This window comes from Staurois parvus, unplaced genomic scaffold (assembly GCF_062004578.1).
Source record: "Staurois parvus isolate SC_StPar_1 unplaced genomic scaffold, SC_StPar_1.0 ptg000436l, whole genome shotgun sequence".
In the NCBI taxonomy this organism is placed as follows: domain Eukaryota; kingdom Metazoa; phylum Chordata; class Amphibia; order Anura; family Ranidae; genus Staurois; species Staurois parvus.
In genome coordinates, this window is record NW_028318232.1 from 7090062 (window position 1) to 7113526 (window position 23465).

The 23465-nt window shown below is 39.3% G+C and overlaps 1 protein-coding gene across 1 annotated transcript in view; it reads left to right on the forward strand.

Moving 5' to 3' along the window:
* The window catches only part of PMM1 (phosphomannomutase 1), a 74054-nt gene extending 50589 nt beyond the window's left edge, over positions 1-23465 (forward strand). Inside the window, exons 6-8 of the mRNA XM_089687721.1 lie at positions 1392-1467; positions 13083-13198; positions 18094-23465. Coding sequence (XP_089543847.1) covers positions 1392-1467; positions 13083-13198; positions 18094-18216 — 315 coding nt within the window. The 3' untranslated portion in view covers positions 18217-23465. The remainder of the gene's footprint in view (positions 1-1391; positions 1468-13082; positions 13199-18093) is intronic.

A 23465-nucleotide genomic window follows, 5' to 3' on the forward strand; every position in this document is an offset into this window, starting at 1 on the left:
TGACCAATCACAGCTCACACAGTAGTTCTCAATGGCTGCAAGAATGCAGCCAGGGAGAAGGAGAAATGATTGCTTCTTTATGGTTGTAAAATCAATCAGTGTAAAAAAAAAAAAAAAAAATCTTTATCACCCCCCCATAAGTAGCGATAGTAAGTGGAAAAAACCCCCATAAATAATAATATAAAAACATTAAATAAAAATGTAAAAAAAAAATTTAAATAATTATAATTTTTTCATTATAAACTAATGTGGGTTATTTTTTTTACTAAAAAGATAACTGAATACATTTTGGCCAAGATTTATGATGAAATATTATTTATTTGCAAAATGTTATAAGAAAAACAATTTTTTTTTTAAGTTTTGGACATTTTAATTTATATAGCAAAAAAAATAAAAATCCCAGTGGTGAATAAATACCACCAAAATAAAGCTTTATCTGTCTCAAAAAAATGCTAAAAAAATGTATATGGGTACAGTGTTGCACGACCGCACAATTGTCATTCAAAGTGTGATAGTGCTGAAAATTGGCCTGGACAGGAAGGGGATAAAAGTGTCCGGACTGGAAGTGGTGAATATGGATTCTTATTTTGAAAGGAAATAACTTTGACTTACATTTTCTATAGGTTAGGATCACCAACATCAAACCTATAATATTTTGATATTCATCAAATCTAATATTTGTTATTAGACATAAACATTTTAATACATATTAATAAATATTTGATTTGATGACTAACATTGTCTTATAGCTTGGATGGTGATTCTAACTTGTAGGAAATATTATACCCTTTGCATTAACATAGATTCTTATAGTATATTCAAAGCTGATACTTGTACTCCTCTGTGTTAGTGTGCACACAGACATAAGAAAACTGTGGCCCAATTTAACCGATATCACAATACTGAATGAGACTCTTTTCTGTAAGTAAAAGTCATTGACAGGGCTGAATTCTTTTTGTCATATACAATCTTGTAAGGCTAGTGATATGGTTATTTATATTTAGGGTGTAATATGTTACTAAATAAGCAGCCCCCGCACTCCCCGCATCCGCGTTGTGACAGAGGGCCAGGGATCTTCTCCCTGTACTTGCTGTCACAAGGGTATTTGTATTTATTTTTTATTGGATGAACTTTTCTTTTATCAAACTATGTAACCTCTTCTTTGACAACCTGTGTGTGACCTGGCCATAAAATATAGAGAGTAAAGGGTCTGTCTGCCTCCAAAAGGTGGTTTAATTAAAAGTGCAAATATCCTTTTGGCACAATTCAAGTTTCTTTTGCTGTGTCTTATCTAAAACTTAATAAAGAGAAAACACATAAGAAAACATACTAAGTTAAAATGTAATCACATATATTCACTTACGTGTTTCTAAAATGATTTCTGCCCACAGAAAGAAAAAATCAGAGAAAAATTTGTTGCAGCTCTACAGAATGAGTTTGCAGGCAAAGGATTGAGGTTTACAAGGGGTGAGTTGATATCTCCATTTTTTTCTTTGGGCAACAGTACATATTGGGCTCACTGAGGCTTCATTAACACCATGTGCAGAAACATCTGTTTTTCCGCTCACGTTCTGCATGGGGACAAAAAATACAAAACAATTGTTCTCTATGTGCCTTGTTCACACCACAACACTGCGCAAGAATCTGCAACTTGCATGTAGTTTTCTGTGTGGAGGAAAAAAAACTGACATGACATGAACACTGTGGTGTGAACAGGGCACATAACTGACACGCATGAGAAATGATGTCAACATGCATAAAAACTCACTGAAATGCGCATGGAAACTGATGTAAACTTTATTATACAGTATAAATACTGTATAATAATAATAATAATAATAATAATAATAATGTCTATGCAAGTGAAATTTGTGTGGCCTTCCCATCACTCTTCATGCACGTATGGTAGCTTTTTAAAAAAAAATTACATCCACATGATTGAAAATGCAGTATATTGGGCTTTGTTAAAGCTTTTTGAATTAAGCCTATTGTCTTCTATTTTCAACTTATTTGAGCTGAAAAAAATGATTACACAATAGCTTACATTTATCAACCTGTCCTGGAAAATCTTTCTAATTATTATGAGCAACTGCTCTGCTTTTCTTGGCAAGAGATAATATAAATTGTCCCCATTATAACATGATTCCCTTCTATTTTTGTTCTTGTACCATGCTGAACTAACTGCCATTCATCTTGTTGCTATGGCTAGCCCACACAAGGACATAGGCCTCTTTCAGCTTCCATCAGCTGACCATTAGCTGATATCACTGTAAGGCACGAAATGAATAGCAAGTGTTCAGCATGACTAACACTAACACTTAGTGGCCCACATACAAAACCTTCTTACACACTCCTAATATACCAATGAATTGTCAAGAGAAACCTATATTTATAATATACACAAATATATGGAAAATGTCATATCACTAACACTGCCAAATATCAATTGATTCTCCAAGCATTCATAGCAGAAAGAACCGGCCTCAACTAAACACCACTGATGCTACATCACCAAGCTTCCCCATTGTTCCTGGTTTTCCAAATGTGTCTGCTAAACTAAATAATTTCCTTTTGTTCTCGTTAATAAATAGTTTGTGCAGACACAGTGGTACAAAGAAAAAAGTCCAGCAAAGAAAAAAATTGTCTACAAGTGTAGTAGTTTATCTGTAAGGAGGATTAGTTCTACAAAACACTCTAAAAATATAAAAATCAGTTGTACTATTGTAATTCACAGCAATGTAATAACATGGATAAGACTATCTTGTTGGAGAAATATGTGCAAAGGCCTGTACATTTGGAGTTTTTGCACTAATCACTATAGTATATAAACAATATGGCCAAAAGTTTGCAGACACCTGGCCATCACACCTGTATGAGCTTGTTGGACATCACAACATTATGGGCATTAAAGTGTTACTAAACCCACAGCAGTAATATCAGTCTGTATATGCAGTAGAGCATGCTTGTTATACTCTAAGGAACCTAAGGGGTCAATCGTCTGCATTGTGTAAAAAGCTGTTTGATCTTGACTTCTCTGATCCTTCCATTCTTCCAGTGTCCCCCTCTTATCTCTTGATAAGACATATGGTGTGGATGTAAATAAATATTACTCCTGCGCTATTACCAATGCACAAATAATGCTAAGCTGCCAGCACTAAGGTGACACAACCCTGGCACCAAACACAGTAAAGAAGTATAATTATAAAGCAGTGCAGTGCTATAAATGCCCTATTCACATACTTAAATAAAAAGACCAATAAATAAACAACACAGGTGCTGTGAGTCCTCCCAGTAATATAAATCCGTCTTGTTATGTGAAACACACAAAATTCATGCAGGTGGTCCCAGCTTAAAACGTGAATCCACAATGACAGGGGTGCCCCCTCACCTTCCTGCCCAGGCCCCGCAGGACCAATGAGCCAGACAATTGCCTCTTAGGTAATCCTCCCACAACACCTTGGGGGTCTCCTCAGCAGTGGTGGTGGTACTTCCTCCTCTGGTGGGTACTGATTTCCACTAGGTGCCTCCAGATATTAATACGCACTTACTCCATAAACACCCCACATAGGACAAAAAAAGATCCACATAGTGTAAAACTGCAAAACCTTTTAATAAAGCCACACTGATGGTATTACTCACATTTGTGTGGTTGAACATGCACATTTGCACCACACCATGGGTGTACTAGCTTGTGTGGATCCTCACGAGAAAAGGTGGACCAAGATGGCGGCGACGCCGGATATGACGTCACCGCGCGGTCCGTTAGGCTCCTCCCACTGGCGTATCTACGCGATACGTCACGGTTAATAGCACGTGACTTCTTCAGGATTACGCCTACTATGGGCCTGGTCTCTGCTTTTATCCTCTCAGCCACTCAATTAACAGAGGGGGGGCGGTACCCACACGGCCATATTCTTAGAGTCCGACTTTCTATCTATTATGCGGGCATCTAAGGGTGCAACCTATGCTATACCCTTACTCCAAGTGTTAGAAAGTGGTTAAAAAGAACACAGGGGAAAACAAACATAATTTATTAATTCCCCTGTGTCTGGACAATAGGACTAATTATATAAAAGACTTTAAAAACTTAATTGTTTACTCAATTTAACTGGTAAGTAAAAGCCACTAATAAGTGTAACATACTGTCATAGGGACCCAGAATCTAATGTTTATCAGATCGCTAGATACCACTGACTGTCAGTACCACCAATGGTGTGATGTTACAGACCAATCTCCATTGCAGGATACATAAAAATATATTACATATATATTAATAGGACCTTATGTATTCAATAATACAATTTATATATAAAAATATGTATAAAAACCAATGAAAAATAATAATAAAATAATAATAAAAAATATATAAAAAAATATAATATATGAAAAACCAACACTATGACCACTACACATTAAATACTCCCCTTAGGGTATAACGGGGTGTAATCTTTTCATGGAACCTACATATTAACCCCAATATTGCTCTTAAGTGTTAATTAGCCAAAGCACAACTCCCTTACGCATAACTAGTTGCTATAAAGCGCTAAAAATTGCTGATGAAGCTATTAAGATCGAACTCGACGTTCAGGCCTCTTGGGGCTTGCGTCCTCATCAAAAAAATCCATTTGGATTCCTTTTGACTAAGATCTCTCACCATATTGCTACCCCTCCAATGGCCTTTGTGTTTTTCGATACCCCAAAATTTAAGTGATGTGGGGTCATTATGATGATGTGTGGAAAAATGTTTTGGGACACTGTGCTTAGTTTGGCCCTTTTTTATATTTTGCACATGCTCCCGTATTCTTTTCCACATCGGCCTTTTCGTCCTCCCCACATATTGTAGTCCACATTTACACTCCAGGCAGTAGACTACACCTTTGGTTTGACATGAAATAAAATCTTTTATGGTATAGGTCACCCCTGTATTATTTGCCTGGAACTGTTTTTTCCTTGTATTTGTACCCCTCGTTTCCCTACATGCATAGCATGTCTTTCAGGGGTAAAACCCTTTCAAATCAAGCACCGTAGTTTGCTGTTTAATTTTTGGGGGATCAATTACATTTTTAACTAATTGTGACCTGGCTGCTGGGGCCCTCCGATATATAAATTTAGGCTTATCCCCTAGACATTTCCCTAACATTGGGTCTGATCTAAGGATGGGCCAATATTTTAAGAAGATTTTTTCCACTTTTTTATATTGTGTATTAAAATCAAGGATAATTGGTATCTGTTCCTCAGATGTTTTTTCCTTCTGCTTGTCCTTCAATAGTTGGGCCCTTTCTATTTTCCTTACCTCCTTTATGGTGTCTGCAATGGATTCCTTCTTGTACCCCTTTTCCTCAAACCTTTTACCAAGGATCTTAACTTGTTGGTCATAGTCCTCTTTATTAGTGCAATTTCTCCGCAACCTGACAAATTGTCCCCTAGGGATGTTTAGCAGCCATTGGGGGTAATGGCAGCTATCCAACGGGATATAACCGTTGCGGTCAACGCCCTTGAAAAATGTAGTAGTAACTAAACGGTTCCCCCTTACTTCAATGTTTAAATCCAGAAAGTTTATTGCCTCCTTACTAGTCACCCAAGAGAATTTAATATTCTTGTCATTATTGTTAAGGGTGTTTAGGAATATTTGCAAACTATCTATCTCCCCTTCCCATAGGATGATTACATCGTCAATGAACCTCTTATACAGAAGTAATTGGCGTGGGGTTTGATAATGAACTGCCTCTTGTTCCCAATGAGCCCTAAAGAGGTTTGCTACACTGGGTGCATAGCGAGCCCCCATAGCAACCCCTCTAATTTGCTGGAAATATTGGTGGTCATGCCAGAAATAGTTATGCGTAATGCAAAAATCAAGGCAGTCAATAGTATATTTTTGTTGTTTCCATTGTAATGAACTATATTGTTCTAATCCCCACTTTGTAGAGGTGATAGCATCCTCATGGTCAATAATGGTATAGAGTGAAGAGACATCGGCGCACGCCAAGCACAAATCTGGATTACACTGGATCTTCTCAATTATTTGAATGAGATGTTTAGTATCCCTAAGGTAAGCTGGCGTATCTTTTACTAACGGTTGCAGGAATGTATCTATATATTGGCCCAGCCGGGCAAGGACCGAGTCGATGCCGTTGACTATTGGCCTTCCTGGCGGGTTTGTCAGGTCTTTGTGTATTTTTGGAACTAAATAGATAACTGGAACCCTACATGTATCCGGGACCAAGTACCTTGATTCCTTTTTATTTAAAATTTTATTCACTGATCCTTCTTTTATTAGCTTCTTTAATTCTTCCTTATAAAGCATTGTAGGATATTTTTGAAGTATATTATATGTGGTTGTATCTCTTAGTTGGGAATTCAATTCCTGGAGGTACTGTTCTTTGGAAAGAACCACAATCCCACCCACTTTGTCAGCCGGTCTTATCACTATATTGTCTCGTTGCACCAATTTTTTCATGCCTATTTGAACCGTTCTATTTTTATAAATTTGTGCAACTTCCAACTTCTCAATATCTTGCTGAACCATCTTTTTGAAAACTTCAATCTGGTTGTTCCTAGGGATCTGCAGATTGAAAAGTGATTTGTTCCTCAAATTTGTGTGGATGATGGTACTAGGTGTTTGATTTGTAGTATTTGGTACATTGGGGATACCTAAAAAATGCTTTTTAATATTTAATTTCCTCGTAAATTTCAGCATATCTATATAGATATCAAATTGATTAGCAGTTTTCTGGGGGGCGTATTTTAAGCCTTTATCCAAGACTTCTATTTCCTCCCGGGATAAGTCTATCCCACTCAAGTTAAATACTCCCCTCCCTACTGATCTCTTTTTCTTTTGTTCTTTTGTTCCTGCTCTGCATCCCCTCCTCCTCTTATGGGGCTTTTCTTTTGCTCCCTTCCTGGACTCCTCCCTCCTCTGTCTTTCTCTAAAAAACCTTGCTGTGAGTGGTTATATTGTAATGGTTCATACCGATTGTACATTGGTATTGGACTTCTCACACCCTGATGATAATAATCCCTCTCATTCCAATCATATTCTCGGTTTCTACTAGGTGGTCTGTAGTCTGGTCTATATGATCTATCCCCCTGATAGTATCCTTGATTATTTCTTGGGGGGTATTGAGTCCTTGGTTGCTGGTGATACGATGGATAATTTGGTCTCCATTGGTTATTGTAACCATGGCCTTGTGGTCTATAATATTGTTGTGGCCCTCCCTTTTTAGTTTTCCCTTTATTTTTATTTTTAGGGGTATAATACCCATATGTAGCTGGAGGATACTGGGTTTGCTTATATTGTTCTTTAGTGTTTACTGCTGGTGTGGTCTCTATTTTGCACTCTTTTACTGGGGATGTATGGACAGATGATACTTCAGTGGCATTCATAGTGGTCTGCCACTTGAACACCTGGTCTTTTCTAAAATCATTTAAATCCCTTTGGTATTTTTTCGTTTTCCTGTGCTTAATTTCTTGTTCTAATTTTTCCAGGTCTTTATTTAATCTATTACTTAGATTTATCATCTCTTGTGTTTCTTTGAATGGTTCCATCTGGATTTTTATATCCTCAATTAATTTATCCAAATTCCTCATTTTCTTTTGTTTTCTTTTCATGAGAAAGGTGATAAGCTCCAAACCCCTCTCATGGAAGAAATCAAACCATTCCTCTATTGATTCATCATCAGTGAGACCATCAGCTATAGGTACCTCCCACCTTAAATGTCTGGGGATGAGTCTATCTTTTAAGTATTTATCATAGGTGAGCATATCCCACCATGTTGATACTTTCTTTTCCATTAGGTGGCTCAACTTTCTATATAAAGTATCCAAATCCCCCTTCTTTGGATGCTCAGTTTTACTGAAAACATCCTCAATACTAATATTTATACTTTCAATGAAGTTAAAAATATCCATAATAGCAAGCGGGAGAAAAAGAGGGGTTGTAAGCAACAGATAAAATGTAAATAAATATTATTCCTGCGCTATTACCAATGCACAAATAATGCTAAGCTGCCAGCACTAAGGTGACACAACCCTGGCACCAAACACAGTAAAGAAGTATAATATACATCATAGATCATATAGACCAGACTACAGACCACCTAGTAGAAACCGAGAATATGATTGGAATGAGAGGGATTATTATCATCAGGGTGTGAGAAGTCCAATACCAATGTACAATCGGTATGAACCATTACAATATAACCACTCACAGCAAGGTTTTTTAGAGAAAGACAGAGGAGGGAGGAGTCCAGGAAGGGAGCAAAAGAAAAGCCCCATAAAAGGAGGAGGGGATGCAGAGCAGGAACAAAAGAACAAAAGAAAAAGAGATCAGTAGGGAGGGGAGTATTTAACTTGAGTGGGATAGACTTATCCCGGGAGGAAATAGAAGTCTTGGATAAAGGCTTAAAATATGCCCCCCAGAAAACTGCTAATCAATTTGATATCTATATAGATATGCTGAAATTTACGAGGAAATTAAATATTAAAAAGCATTTTTTAGGTATCCCCAATGTACCAAATACTACAAATCAAACACCTAGTACCATCATCCACACAAATTTGAGGAACAAATCACTTTTCAATCCGCAGATCCCTAGGAACAACCAGATTGAAGTTTTCAAAAAGATGGTTCAGCAAGATATTGAGAAGTTGGAAGTTGCACAAATTTATAAAAACAGAACGGTTCAAATAGGCATGAAAAAATTGGTGCAACGAGACAATATAGTGATAAGACCGGCTGACAAAGGGGGTGGGATTGTGGTTCTTTCCAAAGAACAGTACCTCCAGGAATTGAATTCCCAACTAAGAGATACAACCACATATAATATACTTCAAAAAGATCCTACAATGCTTTATAAGGAAGAATTAAAGAAGCTAATAAAAGAAGGATCAGTGAATAAAATTTTAAATAAAAAGGAATCAAGGTACTTGGTCCCGGATACATGTAGGGTTCCAGTTATCTATTTAGTTCCAAAAACACACAAAGACCTGACAAACCCGCCAGGAAGGCCAATAGTCAACAGCATCGACTCGGTCCTTGCCCGGCTGGGCCAATATATAGATACATTCCTGCAACCGTTAGTAAAAGATACGCCAGCTTACCTTAGGGATACTAAACATCTCATTCAAATAATTGAGAAGATCCAGTGTAATCCAGATTTGTGCTTGGCGTGCGCCGATGTCTCTTCACTCTATACCATTATTGACCATGAGGATGCTATCACCTCTACAAAGTGGGGATTAGAACAATATAGTTCATTACAATGGAAACAATAAAAATATATTATTGACTGCCTTGATTTTTGCATTACGCATAACTATTTCTGGCATGACCACCAATATTTCCAGCAAATTAGAGGGGTTGCTATGGGGGCTCGCTATGCACCCAGTGTAGCAAACCTCTTTAGGGCTCATTGGGAACAAGAGGCAGTTCATTATCAAACCCCACGCCAATTACTTCTGTATAAGAGGTTCATTGACGATGTAATCATCCTATGGGAAGGGGAGATAGATAGTTTGCAAATATTCCTAAACACCCTTAACAATAATGACAAGAATATTAAATTCTCTTGGGTGACTAGTAAGGAGGCAATAAACTTTCTGGATTTAAACATTGAAGTAAGGGGGAACCGTTTAGTTACTACTACATTTTTCAAGGGCGTTGACCGCAACGGTTATATCCCGTTGGATAGCTGCCATTACCCCCAATGGCTGCTAAACATCCCTAGGGGACAATTTGTCAGGTTGCGGAGAAATTGCACTAATAAAGAGGACTATGACCAACAAGTCAAGATCCTTGGTAAAAGGTTTGAGGAAAAGGGGTACAAGAAGGAATCCACTGCAGACACCATAAAGGAGGTAAGGAAAATAGAAAGGGCCCAACTATTGAAGGACAAGCAGAAGGAAAAAACATCTGAGGAACAGATACCAATTATCCTTGATTTTAATACACAATATAAAAAAGTGGAAAAAATCTTCTTAAAATATTGGCCCATCCTTAGATCAGACCCAATGTTAGGGAAATGTCTAGGGGATAAGCCTAAATTTATATATCGGAGGGCCCCAGCAGCCAGGTCACAATTAGTTAAAAATGTAATTGATCCCCCAAAAATTAAACAGCAAACTACGGTGCTTGATTTGAAAGGGTTTTACCCCTGTAAGACATGCTATGCATGTAGGGAAACGAGGGGTACAAATACAAGGAAAAAACAGTTCCAGGCAAATAATACAGGGGTGACCTATACCATAAAAGATGTCAAACCAAAGGATGTCAAACCAAAGGTGTAGTCTACTGCCTGGAGTGTAAATGTGGACTACAATATGTGGGGAGGACAAAAAGGCCGATGTGGAAAAGAATACGGGAGTATGTGCAAAATATAAAAAAGGGCCAAACTAAGCACAGTATCCCAAAACATTTTTCCACACATCATCATAATGACCCCACATCACTTAAATTTTGGGGTATCGAAAAACACAAAGGCCATTGGAGGGGTAGCAATATGGTGAGAGATCTTAGTCAAAAGGAATCCAAATGGATTTTTTTGATGAGGACGCAAGCCCCAAGAGGCCTGAACGTCGAGTTCGATCTTAATAGCTTCATCAGCAATTTTTAGCGCTTTATAGCAACTAGTTATGCGTAAGGGAGTTGTGCTTTGGCTAATTAACACTTAAGAGCAATATTGGGGTTAATATGTAGGTTCTATGAAAAGATTACACCCCGTTATACCCTAAGGGGAGTATTTAATGTGTAGTGGTCATAGTGTTGGTTTTTCATATATTATATTTTTTTATATATTTTTTATTATTATTTTATTATTATTTTTCATTGGTTTTTATACATATTTTTATATATAAATTGTATTATTGAATACATAAGGTCCTATTAGTATATATGTAATATATTTTTATGTATCCTGCAATGGAGATTGGTCTGTAACATCACACCACTGGTGGTACTGACAGTCAGTGGTATCTAGCGATAACATTAGATAAACATTAGATTCTGGGTCCCTATGACAGTACGTTACACTTATTAGTGGCTTTTACTTACCAGTTAAATTGAGTAAACAATTAAGTTTTTAAAGTCTTTTATATAATTAATCCTATTGTCCAGACACAGGGGAATTAATAAATTATGTTTGTTTTCCCCTGTGTTCTTTTTAACCACTTTCTAACACTTGGAGTAAGGGTATAGCATAGGTTGCACCCTTAGATGTCCGCATAATAGATAGAAAGTCGGACTCTAAGAATATGGCCGTGTGGGTACCGCCCCCCCTCTGTTAATTGAGTGGCTGAGAGGACAAAAGCAGAGACCAGGCCCATAGTAGGCGTAATCCTGAAGAAGTCACGTGCTATTAACCGTGACGTAACGCGTAGATACGCCAGTGGGAGGAGCCTAACGGACCGCTCGGTGACGTCATATCCGGCGTCGCCGCCATCTTGGTCCACCTTTTCTCGTGAGGATCCACACAAGCTAGTACACCCATGGTGTGGTGCAAATGTGCATGTTCAACCACACAAATGTGAGTAGTACCATCAGTGTGGCTTTATTAAAAGGTTTTGCAGTTTTACACTATGTGGATCTTTTTTTGTCCTATGTGGGGTGTTTATGGAGTAAGTGCGTATTAATATCTGGAGGCACCTAGTGGAAATCAGTACCCACCAGAGGAGGAAGTACCACCACCACTGCTGAGGAGACCCCCAAGGTGTTGTGGGAGGATTACCTAAGAGGCAATTGTCTGGCTCATTGGTCCTGCGGGGCCTGGGCAGGAAGGTGAGGGGGCACCCCTGTCATTGTGGATTCACGTTTTAAGCTGGGAGCACCTGCATGAATTTTGTGTGTTTCACATAACAAGACGGATTTATATTACTGGGAGGACTCACAGCACCTGTGTTGTTTATTTATTGGTCTTTTATTTAAGTATGTGGATAGGGCATTTATAGCACTGCACTGCTTTATAATTATACTTCTTTACATATGGTGTGGAGTCACTCTGCACATGCTCAGTTTGGAGAGGTTTTTTTTTTTTTTTCTTGGGAGAGTGCATGTGACCAGCACAGGACCAATAAGCACTGTCCAGACAGAGGTCAAGGATTCTGCATCCTGCTAGAGCAAAATTAAAACTCCTACAAACTTTAACCAGTGCTCTGCTGGACACTGATAGAAGTCACAAGACTGCTCTGACTGCTTGTGAGAAAAGGTATTTAGCAGTTTATATTTACTAATATAATTGCACTTTCATGTTGTGTGTTCTGTGGGAGACCAGATATAGTGAATGCAGGGTCCTGAGTTTAGTAACACTTTTATGTGGCGTTAACCCACCCTTTGCATCTATAGCAGTCTCCACTTTTCTGGCAAAGCTTCCTACAAGATTGTTGAGTGTATCTGTGGGAATTTCTGCCTATTAAGCTAAAAGAGCATTTGTGAGGTCAGGCACTGATGTTGGATGACAAGAAATTGCTCATAACTGATGTTCCAGCTTATCCCCTAGGTGTTGAGTAGGGATAATGTCAGGGCTTTGGTTTGAAGGATCTCAAGTGGCTTACACAAACTTATCAAACCTAGTTTTGTGCACTGGGACACAGTCATGCTGAAACTGAATTGGGTTTTCCAAAAACATGCACAATTGTATAAAAATGTCTTTGTGTGCTATACCATTAACAGCATCCTTCACTGGAAATGCCAGAACTCAATATATCGGAGGGGTGTTTACATGCTTGTGACCATATAGTGTATACGTATTTCTATATAATTTTTAGATGATCATATAAATTACTTAAATATACATATATCAGATATGATTAACTTGGTGACATAGTTAACATTTTGCAACCCCCTTCTCTCCCTTACCCTTACTATTGCACATTTTAGCTCACCATTCTGGCGACCAAACCATTATCCACCCTGCTTTACTCAAGATTATTAAGATGTGACCAGCAAGATTTTTTTTATCTGTCTTCTCATATACAGTTATAGTGCTTGTGATACTGACAAATACTGTAGTGTGAAGAGCTTGTACAAGAGGTATATTAGAAGACAATTGAAAATATTGACTTCTTTTTCTTTACATCCCTTCTGTTTGCAGGTGGCATGATCAGCTTTGATGTTTTCCCTGAAGGATGGGACAAACGCTGCTGTCTGGATATTCTTGATGAGGAACAGTTTAGCACTATTCACTTCTTTGGAAATGAGACATCACCTGTGAGTTTAAGCTTTGATGTTTACATGAGGAAACAGCATAAACAGACATTATTATCCATTGTCTAGGAATACATTGTACATCGCTTTGAAGCATTTTTGTGTATTCTGTATTGAAAGAAAATTACCTAAAAAGACCCTGTTACCAACTTAAAATGCAGGTGAAAGCACAGCAAAATCAAGCATTTTAAAAGATTACTTGCAGTATTTTGTCTTTTTACATAAATGTTTTTTTTTTATGAAATGCAATGTGCTATTGCAATGAACTTGCTAGAAAATTTGACTCTTTCAGCAGAGTCAATTCCCTAGCATAGGCCCCTTTCACTTTATACATCATAGCCAAACAAAGAAGCCAACAGGGTGCTGAATCAGTAAATGTAACAAAGTTTAATGGCACAACGATTTATCGACTTACATGACAACTTGCAGTAATCAACTTTAGTATAGGAGACAGAGGTTCAGAAGCAAGAAGACACTTGAAGCTGGATGGTGAAAGCCCAGTCCGTCAAACCGAAAGCTTAGATGCAGCTGAAAATCATTGGGAATGACAAACTCCACCTAGACCAGTGTTTCTCAACTCCAGTCCTCATGGACCCCCAACAGGTCATGTTTTCAGGATTTCCATTATTTTGCACAGGTGATTTGATCAGTTTCACTGCCTTAGTAATTACCACAGCTGTTTCATCTGAGGAAAATCCTGAAAACATGACCTGTTGGGGGTCCATGAGGACTGGAGTTGAGAAACACTGACCTAGACCATTTGTGTTAGACTGAGAGATGGTCTAGGGCAGGGGTATGGAATTAAAATTCATAGAGGCCCGATCAGTAAAATTTTTATTCATCAGAGGTCCTGGTCTCATATTGTGCCACATCTTTCATATCACAGCCCCTCCCCATCCGTACATTGCAGTTTCCCCTTTACATTACAGTCCGGCCCTTTATATTGCAGCCTTTTTCACATCAGTCTCCCCTTTACACCATAGCACCCTCTTTTTACATTGCATAACCCCCCACGTTACATCACAGTGCCCCACTTTATATCATAGCACCTCCACTTTACAATATCCCCCTTCACATCATAGCACCACTTTGCATTACAGTGCCCTTTACAACACAGCGTGCTCTTTACATCACAGCACTCTCCTTTACAATACAGCCCCCCTTTACATCACAGTCCCCTCCATACATGACAGTGCCCCTCTTTACAACACAGGTCCCCTTTGCATCACAATGTCTCCTTTCTTTCAGTGTCCCCAGTCCCTCTTCACATCACAGGTTCCTTCCTTACATCACAGAACTCCCCCTTTACATCAGTCCCCTTCACAGCCCCCTACCCTTTATTTTGATCCCAGCCCCCTTTACAGCCCCTCCTTTACTTGCATCTTAGTCCCCTTCACAGCCCTTCTTTCTTGTATACCAGTTCCCTTCACAGTGCCACCCCCCTTTCCTTGCATCCAAGTCCCCTTCACAGCCCCCCATACCCCAGTCCCCCTCACAGCCCCCCTTTCTTGTATCCAAGTCTCCTTCAAAGCCACCCCCAATCCTGCACCCCAGTCCTCACAGCCCCCCTTTCTTGTATCCAAGTCCCCTTCACAGCCACCCCCCATCCCTGAACCCCAGTCCCCCTCCCAGCCCCCCCCCCCCTTTCTTGTGTCCAAGTCCCCTCCAAGCCCCCCTTTCTTGTATCCAAGTTCCTTTCACCCCCCATTCATGCACCCTAGTCTTCCTCACAGCCCACTTTTCTTGTATCCAAGTCCCCTTCACAGCCCCCCCATCCCTGCACCCATCCCCATTTCTTGTATCCAAGTCCCCTTCACAGCCCCCCCCATCCCCACACCCCAGTCCCCTTCACAGCCCTCGCCCCTTTCAATGTATAGCAATCCCCTTCACAGCTCTCCCCCCTTTCCATATATACCAGTGTCCTTCACAGCTCCCTTCCCTTTCTTGTATACCAGTCCCTTCACAAACACCCTTTTTTGTTTCTAAGTTCCTTTCAAAGCCTCACCTTCTTTACATCCTCTAGTCTGCTTTACATGAAAGCCCTCTAACTTACGTCTCATTTTCCCTTTCCAATTAGAGTCTCTCTATAACCCTTTTAATCCTAACTTGCACAGAGGTTGGTGGGCGGGTGGCGTGGCTTGTCTGGATGGAGGACCAGACTTCCCAGGTTTTTCTATTGGTGAGGACACCTAGGCTGCTGGGTGGCAGCACTGCAGTCTGGATAGGACTGTCATTCGGTCCGTATTCGGACCTCGGTCTGCCATTTGGTGACGCCTGGTCTAGGAGTTTTTCATACTTGGAACAAAAATGAACTGCATGGTTCAGTGGCCAGAAAGAAACCTTTACTGTGCCAATGCCACAAAAAAGACCAGTGAGGCATGTCAAGATGTTGAGCATTTTGTAACCAGGCTTTTTTGTGACAATGATTAAGTAAAGGCTTCTTTGTGGCAACTTGACCATGCTGTTCATTTTTGTTCAACCATCGTAGTATTGTGCTCCTTCAACCCCACCGTTTTTTCTTGAAGTTACCTGTAGATTTTTCCTTGTATCCCAAACAATTCTTCTGGCAGTTGAGGCTGCAGTCTTTCTTGGCCTACCTGACTTTGGCTTGGTAACAAGAGATCCCCAAATTTTCCACTTTTTCATAAGTGATTGAATAGTACTGACTGGCATATTCAAGGCTTTGGATATCTTTTTGTATTCTTTTCCATCTTTATAATCCTATATCCACAGTTGATCCAGGGGAAGGCAATAAATCCAGCAAAGCATGATCCAATTTGCTCCTGCAGGGGAAAAAATTCCTTCCTGATCCCCCCGAGAGACAATTGGATATTCCCTGGATCAACTTTACCTATAAATGTTAGTATCCAGTTATATTCTGTGTATCTAAGAAAGAATCCAGGCCTTTTTTAAAGCAATCCACTGAGCTGGCCAGAATCAACTCTTGAGGGAGTCTATTCCACATTTTCACAGCTCTTGCTGTGAAGAAACCTTTCCGTATTTGGAGATTAAATCTCTTTTCCTCTAGATGGTTGAATTGGATGGACTTTTGTCTTTTTTCAGCCAGACTAACTATGTATATACGTAAAGAGTGCCCCCTTGTCCTCTGTGATGACCTCAGGATGAATAACTCTACACCGAGTTCACTATATGAACCACTGATGTATTTATACATGTTGATCATATCCCCCTTAATCTCCTCTTCTCAAGAGAGAATAAATTCAGTTCCTCTAATCTTTCCTCATAGCTGAGCTCCTCCATGCCTCTTATGAGTTTGGTTGCCCATCTCTGTACTTTCCCTAGTTGCTCAATGTTCTTTTTGTGAATTGGTGCCCAAAACTGAACTGCATATTCCAGATGAGGTCTTACTAATGATTTGTACAGGGGTAATATGATATCTCTCTCTCTGGAGTCTATACCTCTTTTAGTACAAGAGAGGATTTTGCTCTCTTTAGAAACCGCAGCTTGGCATTGCATGCCATTATTAAGCTTGTGATCTACCAGAACTCCCAGATCCTTCTCCACCATTGATTCCCCCAGTTGTACCCCCCTAGTATGTACGATGCATGCATATTCTTAACCCCCAAGTGCATTATCTTACATTTATCAACATTAAACCTCATTTGCCACATAGTTGCTCAATTAAACAGTGCATTGAGGTCGGTTTGTAAATTGAAGTTATCCTGTAAGGACGTTATTTCACTGCACAGCTCGGTGTCATCTGCAAAGACTGAAATGGGATTTTTAATCCCAGACCCTATATTGTTTATAAATATATTAAAAAGTAAGGGTCCCAACGCTGAACCTTGGGGTATACCACTGACAACCCTAGACCATTCAGAATATGAATCATTAACCACTACTCTCTGAATATGATCTTTTAGCCAGTTTTCTATCCATCTACATATAGACTTTTCCAAGCCCGTAGACTTTGCCTTACCCATTAGCCGTGTCTGGGGAACTGTGTCAAACACTTTTTCAAAATCCAAGTATACCACGTCCAACGCCATGCTTCTGTCCAAGGTTTTGCTCATTCCTCATAAAAAGAAATCAGATTTGTTTGACAACTTTTGTCTTTCATGAATCCATGCTGTCTGTTGCTCAAAATATTTTTTTCCAGCAAGAACTCATCTATATGGTCTTTTATGAAACTATCCAGTATCTTCCCAACTATAGAAGTTAAACTAACAGATCTATAATTACTTGGTAAAGATTTTGATCTCTTTTTACATATAGGCACCACATTGGCCTTACGCCAATCCAGTGGTACTATGCCAGTCATTAAGAGTCCCTAAAAATTATAAACAATGGCTTTGAAATGACAGAGCTCAATTCTTTAAGGAGCAGTGGGTGTATGCCATCCCGTCCAGGTGCTTTATTCACCTTTATTCTGTCTAAATATTTTTGAATCATATCAGTTGTGAGCCAATGTGGATCATCTGGAGCTGTGTCAATACCAATATAGACAAGAGCTCCCCCATGCTTCTTTGTATACACAGAGCTGAAGAAGGTATTTAATAAATGTGCCTTCTCTTTGTCCCCAGTCACCCACTCTAGATTATTTTGTAAAGGGCCTAGATGCTTGGAATGGATCTTTTTACTATTAATATATTTGCAAAAGATAGCAGGACAAACCCCCAAACATTTTTCAATCTGCTGTTCGTTTTCAATTTTTGCAGCCTTGATTTCCTTTTTGCATATTCTGTTATATTCTTTGTTTTCATGTTTTATTTTTTTTCTTACAAAGATTGGTATAATATTCCATAACAGGTTTATACCTGAAAGTTTTATAGCAATGTGAATTAATTGTTATTAGAAAACTTGCAGTATGTTTGAATTATTATTGTAAAAATATTTTATTGAAAAACAAATGCATTTGTTTTTATATCTCCTTCTAGGGGGGTAATGACTATGAAATCTATGCAGATCCTCGTACGGTGGGACATACAGTGACATCCCCTCAGGACACTGTACGGCGATGTCGGCAACTCTTCTTCCCTGAAAGAGACAACGAAGTTTGATTTTGGAACCCATTATGCAGATTTAACTAAATTCCAAGAGAATGGCCAGAATGGTCTTCTGTAATGAGTCATAAAACAGGCTTTGTGTCATTTCACCACCTGAAAGATGTGGCCATTGCATGGAGAAGAGCTGGCTATATTACAAATTACAATTCCATTGTTTAGTTCAGGAGAGGACTCATGTACCCCTGCTGTTACAGTATTCAAGTGCACCAGCTACTTCACTGTTAGGACAAATGTTAGGTAACTACAAGGCCACAGACATCAACATTGAGTGTTCTGCCCTGGTAACATCTACTCCAGCAGATATACATGATCAGTACATTAGTAGTTGATGAAGTGGTGGATGTTTTATTTGTCTGTTCACCAGGGTCAAAGTTGCTGCTGTTTGTGAAGACAGTCTAATTTGTTGGTGTAACCATTTTTGTATGTAAGAGCTTTACTTACATAATTAATATGTTGTTTAGCTACACATATCTACTATGTACATAACTAGACATGTGTTACCATTTTAAATGAAATTCCAGTGGGAATGTGACATGCTTGTTTTTTTATATACAGTTATCACACTGAGCAACATTGCAATGAATGTTTGTCACTTTTGTATTATGACAGCCAATGATTTCTACTAGTTGTTATTGCTATGTAGTCAGACATTTCAACAGTGTAACTTACTATGGATGGAACGGTTTTGTTTATTTCTCAGTAATATGCAGAAGCATAAACCAAACTACTTAATCATGAACCAAAATATTTAATGTATTCTATGTTACATAGGTGCTGTTATGGGAACTGTTCTTTATTTTATTTTGTATTTTGTTTTTCATGTGTTAACTAATCCAGTCCCCTAACAGTCTATGTTTTAAGAAATGTTTGTGGCTCTCAGCAGTGCATTTTAAATGTAGATGTTTCTGGTTGTGGTTCATGACTGTGTAGTGTATTTGGGTATAGATGTTGAACAGTGGGCACAGACTTTGTAGACAAAGATCTACTGGACTATAGCCTTGCATGCGCAAAGCTTTCTAGGCCTCATCACAGAGCACCCATTAGTGAAAAGCAGAATACATAGTTATAAATATTTTCAAATTGTCTCTAGGCAGGTACACACTTCAGATAAAGTTTATGAACCCATTGGAATGACTCCTAAAATGTGATCTGATTTTCATCCAAGTCACAGTAATGGTTATAGACAGTTTTATGTACAAACATAACATTATGTTTTAACCTCTTGCTCTCCTGAGGATTTACCCCCCTTCCTGACCAGGCCATTTTTTCCGTTACGGTGCTGCGTTATTTTAACTGACAATTGTGCGGTCATGAAATGCTGCACCCAAATGAAATGTTCATCCTTTTTTCCCCACAAATTGAGCTTTCTTTCGGTGGTATTTGATCACCTGTGCGTTTTTTTATTTTTTGCACTAAAAAAAAGCGACAATTTTGAGAAAATAACTATTTTTTACTTTTTGCTATTAAACATGTCCAGTAAAAAAATAAAAAATATATAATTTCGTCATAAATTTAGGCCAAAATGTATTCTGCTACATGACTTCGCTAAAAATAATCCCAATACGTGTAAATTAATTGGTTTACGTGAAAGGTATAGCATTTACAAATTGCGGTATAGATACTGGAATTCTATTTATTTATTTTTACTAATAATGGCAGCGGGCATTCTGACACTGGGGGGAACTGACTTGGTGTCACTGACATCCCCAGTGACACCAATACAGTGATCAGTGGTAAAAAAAGCATTGACACTGTACTAATGGCACTGTGCAGGAAGGGGTTAACATGAGGGGCGATAAAAAGGGTTAACTGTGTGCTGGGAGTGTTTTACTGGGGGGCGATATGTTGGTGCTTCATTGTAAGCACACTGCTCTGGATGGCTGTGCTGTGCACAACCATCCAGCGCAGTGTACCCAAACCAACAGGGAGAAGGACTGGTAGTAAACAAAGTGGCCCTCCTCCCTGTAGGAGATTCTTGGTAATCACCGGGCGCCGGCGGGTAATCACTGGTCGGGACCTGGTAATTGGTAGCCGCAAACGGCGGCACGGGTAGGGCGCGTGCGCGCACCATACTCGGAAATGCAAAATCACGTGTATATAAGTGATTTTGTGTACCCCTGCCGCCCTGTAGCAGTATATCTGCTATAGGGCGGCGGGGAAGCGGTTAAAAGTGATATCATTAATAAACATGCGGTTAAACAATTAAACTCACACCATCTACATTCTGGGCCACGCACCTGCATTCACACACATGTCATATTGGGAACAGTAGTTGTGTCCGTACAGCCACTGCATCCCAATAGACATCAAGGGGGCTGCCTCCCATGAGGATAAACATGGCCCTCACATGGGGTGGGCAGTGATACACCCTGTGTGAAGGAGACTTTTAGGTAACTGATGGTAAAAGCATCTAAAACCTTATATTAGGTAACTACAGGAACTGATTTGACTGGACATACCCTCAAACCCTGTAAGCCAAAAAATGTGGCTGCGGATCAGCTCAGGCAGTGTTTAGGAAGTATTCTGGCCAGGTCCTGTATACAAAGCTGTTTCACTTCCTTTTTTTAACAGTATGTTACTAGAACTGTTACTTGACCTCTCCACGGCTTTTGATACTGTTGACCATCCCCTCCTCCTCAAAAAACTCCACTCTCTTGGCCTCTGCTCTCTCCTGGTTCTCCTCCTACTTATCGCAGCACTTCTTCAGCGTTACCTATAACTCTGGCTCCTCCTCTCCACTCCCTCTTTCTGTAGGGGTCCCTCAAGGTTCTGTCCTTGGACCCCTTCTCTTCTCCATCTACACCTCCTCCCTTGGTCACTTGATAAACTCCCATGGCTTTAAATACCATCTCTATGCTGATGACACACAAATCTATCTTTCTACTCCTCACCTCACCCCTTCAGTCTCCTCTTGCATTACTAACCTATCGGCATGGATGTCACTCAACTTCCTCAAACTCAATCTTTCCAAAACTGAGCTCTTCGTATTCCCCCCAGCCCATGCCCCCTCCCCTGACTTCTCCATCAAGATCAATAACACAACATCATGTCCTCCCCTCATGCCAGGGTGCTAGGTGTAATCCTAAACTCCCATCTGTCCTTCCAGTCCCAAATCCAATCACTGTCCAAATCTTGTAGACTTCACCTCTGCAACATCTCCAAGATACGCCCGTTCTTAACCTCGGAAACCACTGAGCAGCTTATTCACTCCCTTGTTATATCTCGCCTTGACTATTGTAACTCCCTCCTCATTGGCCTACCTCATCGCAGGCTATCCCTTCTTCAATCTATCATGAATGCTGCTGCCAGACTCATCTGACTTACTAACTGTTCTGTATCTGCCACCCCTCTCTGCCAATCCCTCCACTGGCTTCCCATTGCCCAACGGATAAAATTCAAAACATTAACAATAACATATAAAGCCATTTATAACTCTGCCCCAAATTACATCACCGATCTTGTCTCCAAATATCACCCAAACCGTATTCTCCGCTCCTCCCATGACCTCCTGCTCTCTAGCTCCCTTGTCTCCTCCTCCCATGCTCATCTCCAGAACTTCTCCAGAGCTTCCCCCATCCTCTGGAACTCTCTACCCCAATTTATCAGACTATCGCCTACTCTGCTCACTTTTAGGCGATCTCTGAAAACCTATCTCTTCAGGGAAGCCTATCCTAGCCCTCAGCTAATAATGGAATCATCTACTCCTCCTACCAGTCCATCCCCCGCAGTTACTACATTTTGTACCACTAGCCCCTCCCTTTTAGATTGTAAGCTCCAAGGAGCAGGGACCTCCTAACCCTCTTCTATTGAACTGTATTGTCTCCCGTTATATTGTAACGTGCTGATCAAACTGTTGGCGCTATATAAATCCTGTATAATAATATTAATAATAATCATAACTGAGGTCAGGACTCTAAATCCACTCTGGACAGTTTTTTTTTTACTTATTTTTGCCACATTTAGACTAATGTTGAAACAACAACCAATTTTGGCCATCATTTGGTAGTGTTAAGCACTGCACAAACCATTACTGTCAGTGGCATTAAGCTTGAGAAAATAGGATCACTTTTTTTTACTTATTTTTAAATTATTCCCTCTATTTACATCTCACCTCTTTATGCTAAGTTCACATTACTGTAGCTGTGTTCTGTAGAAATGTGGGGGAAAAGTCCCCAACCTTCTGTTTAAAAATGCGCTGCGCCGAGCTGCATGGTGTTGTGGCACCATAAGGTTTGGCGAACACAAAAATGCACTTTGTTAATGTGTGGGGGTTGCCTCTAAGAACTGATGGCATCCCAGCATGTCTGCTACAGAGCAGAGTCGGTTAAGTGCACAATTTTGTGCATGTTCTTGACCTCTAGTATCTACTGTACCTTCAACCGCACACATGAAAAAAATCAATTCCTTTTCAAATTTTTATAAATAGGAAACTTAAACATGCAAACATTGTTTGAGCTGGGAAGCTAGCAACTGTAAATAGTTTTTTTGATACAGTAATATATTTAAATCTAAAAATAGTGATACATTGGAGATTTCGATAACAGTGATTTTTTTTTTAATTCAAAACTGATAATCTCTGCATCACATCAGTGTGAGTCCATGGGAAACAATGGTTCTGTCACTCATGCAGTAATTTTGAGGAGACTGTTCTGTGGTCCGATGATAACAGACACACAATCCTTGATATGAATAGTCTGTGCTACTCACCAGTCAATTTATTTGAAAGGAATGCGCAGCTGTAAACTCACAGTGCACTGTTGGTTATAGATATATATATATATATATATATATATATATATATATATATATATATATAAACAAGAGAAGAGAACACAGCATCAAAGCCCAAAAATGAGAACTCCCTTTAATTGTACACAACAGTTGTGCCAATTAAAGCTCAGCTTGTAGGGCAGCCTTGGGAGATTCACAAAATTCAAAATGGCCATTACATTTTAAAAAAAGTAATTTAAATTTTGTGCAGTTATGGTACTTTGGTATCTTGGTTATGACATGCGATAAAGGAATACTGTTTATATGTTTAATGCTGCTAAAATACACATGTATTATTACAATTGGAAACAAAATGCTTTCAATTATCATGAACTGTGAAAAAAATTATTTCTACTAAGAAATGTAACTATATTATACTTGATTTGTCTAATAAATTGATATAATTAAAAATCTATTAAAAGTGCTGTTTTTCCCAAAAATATTTAAAGAATAAAAACACAACAGTCAAACTA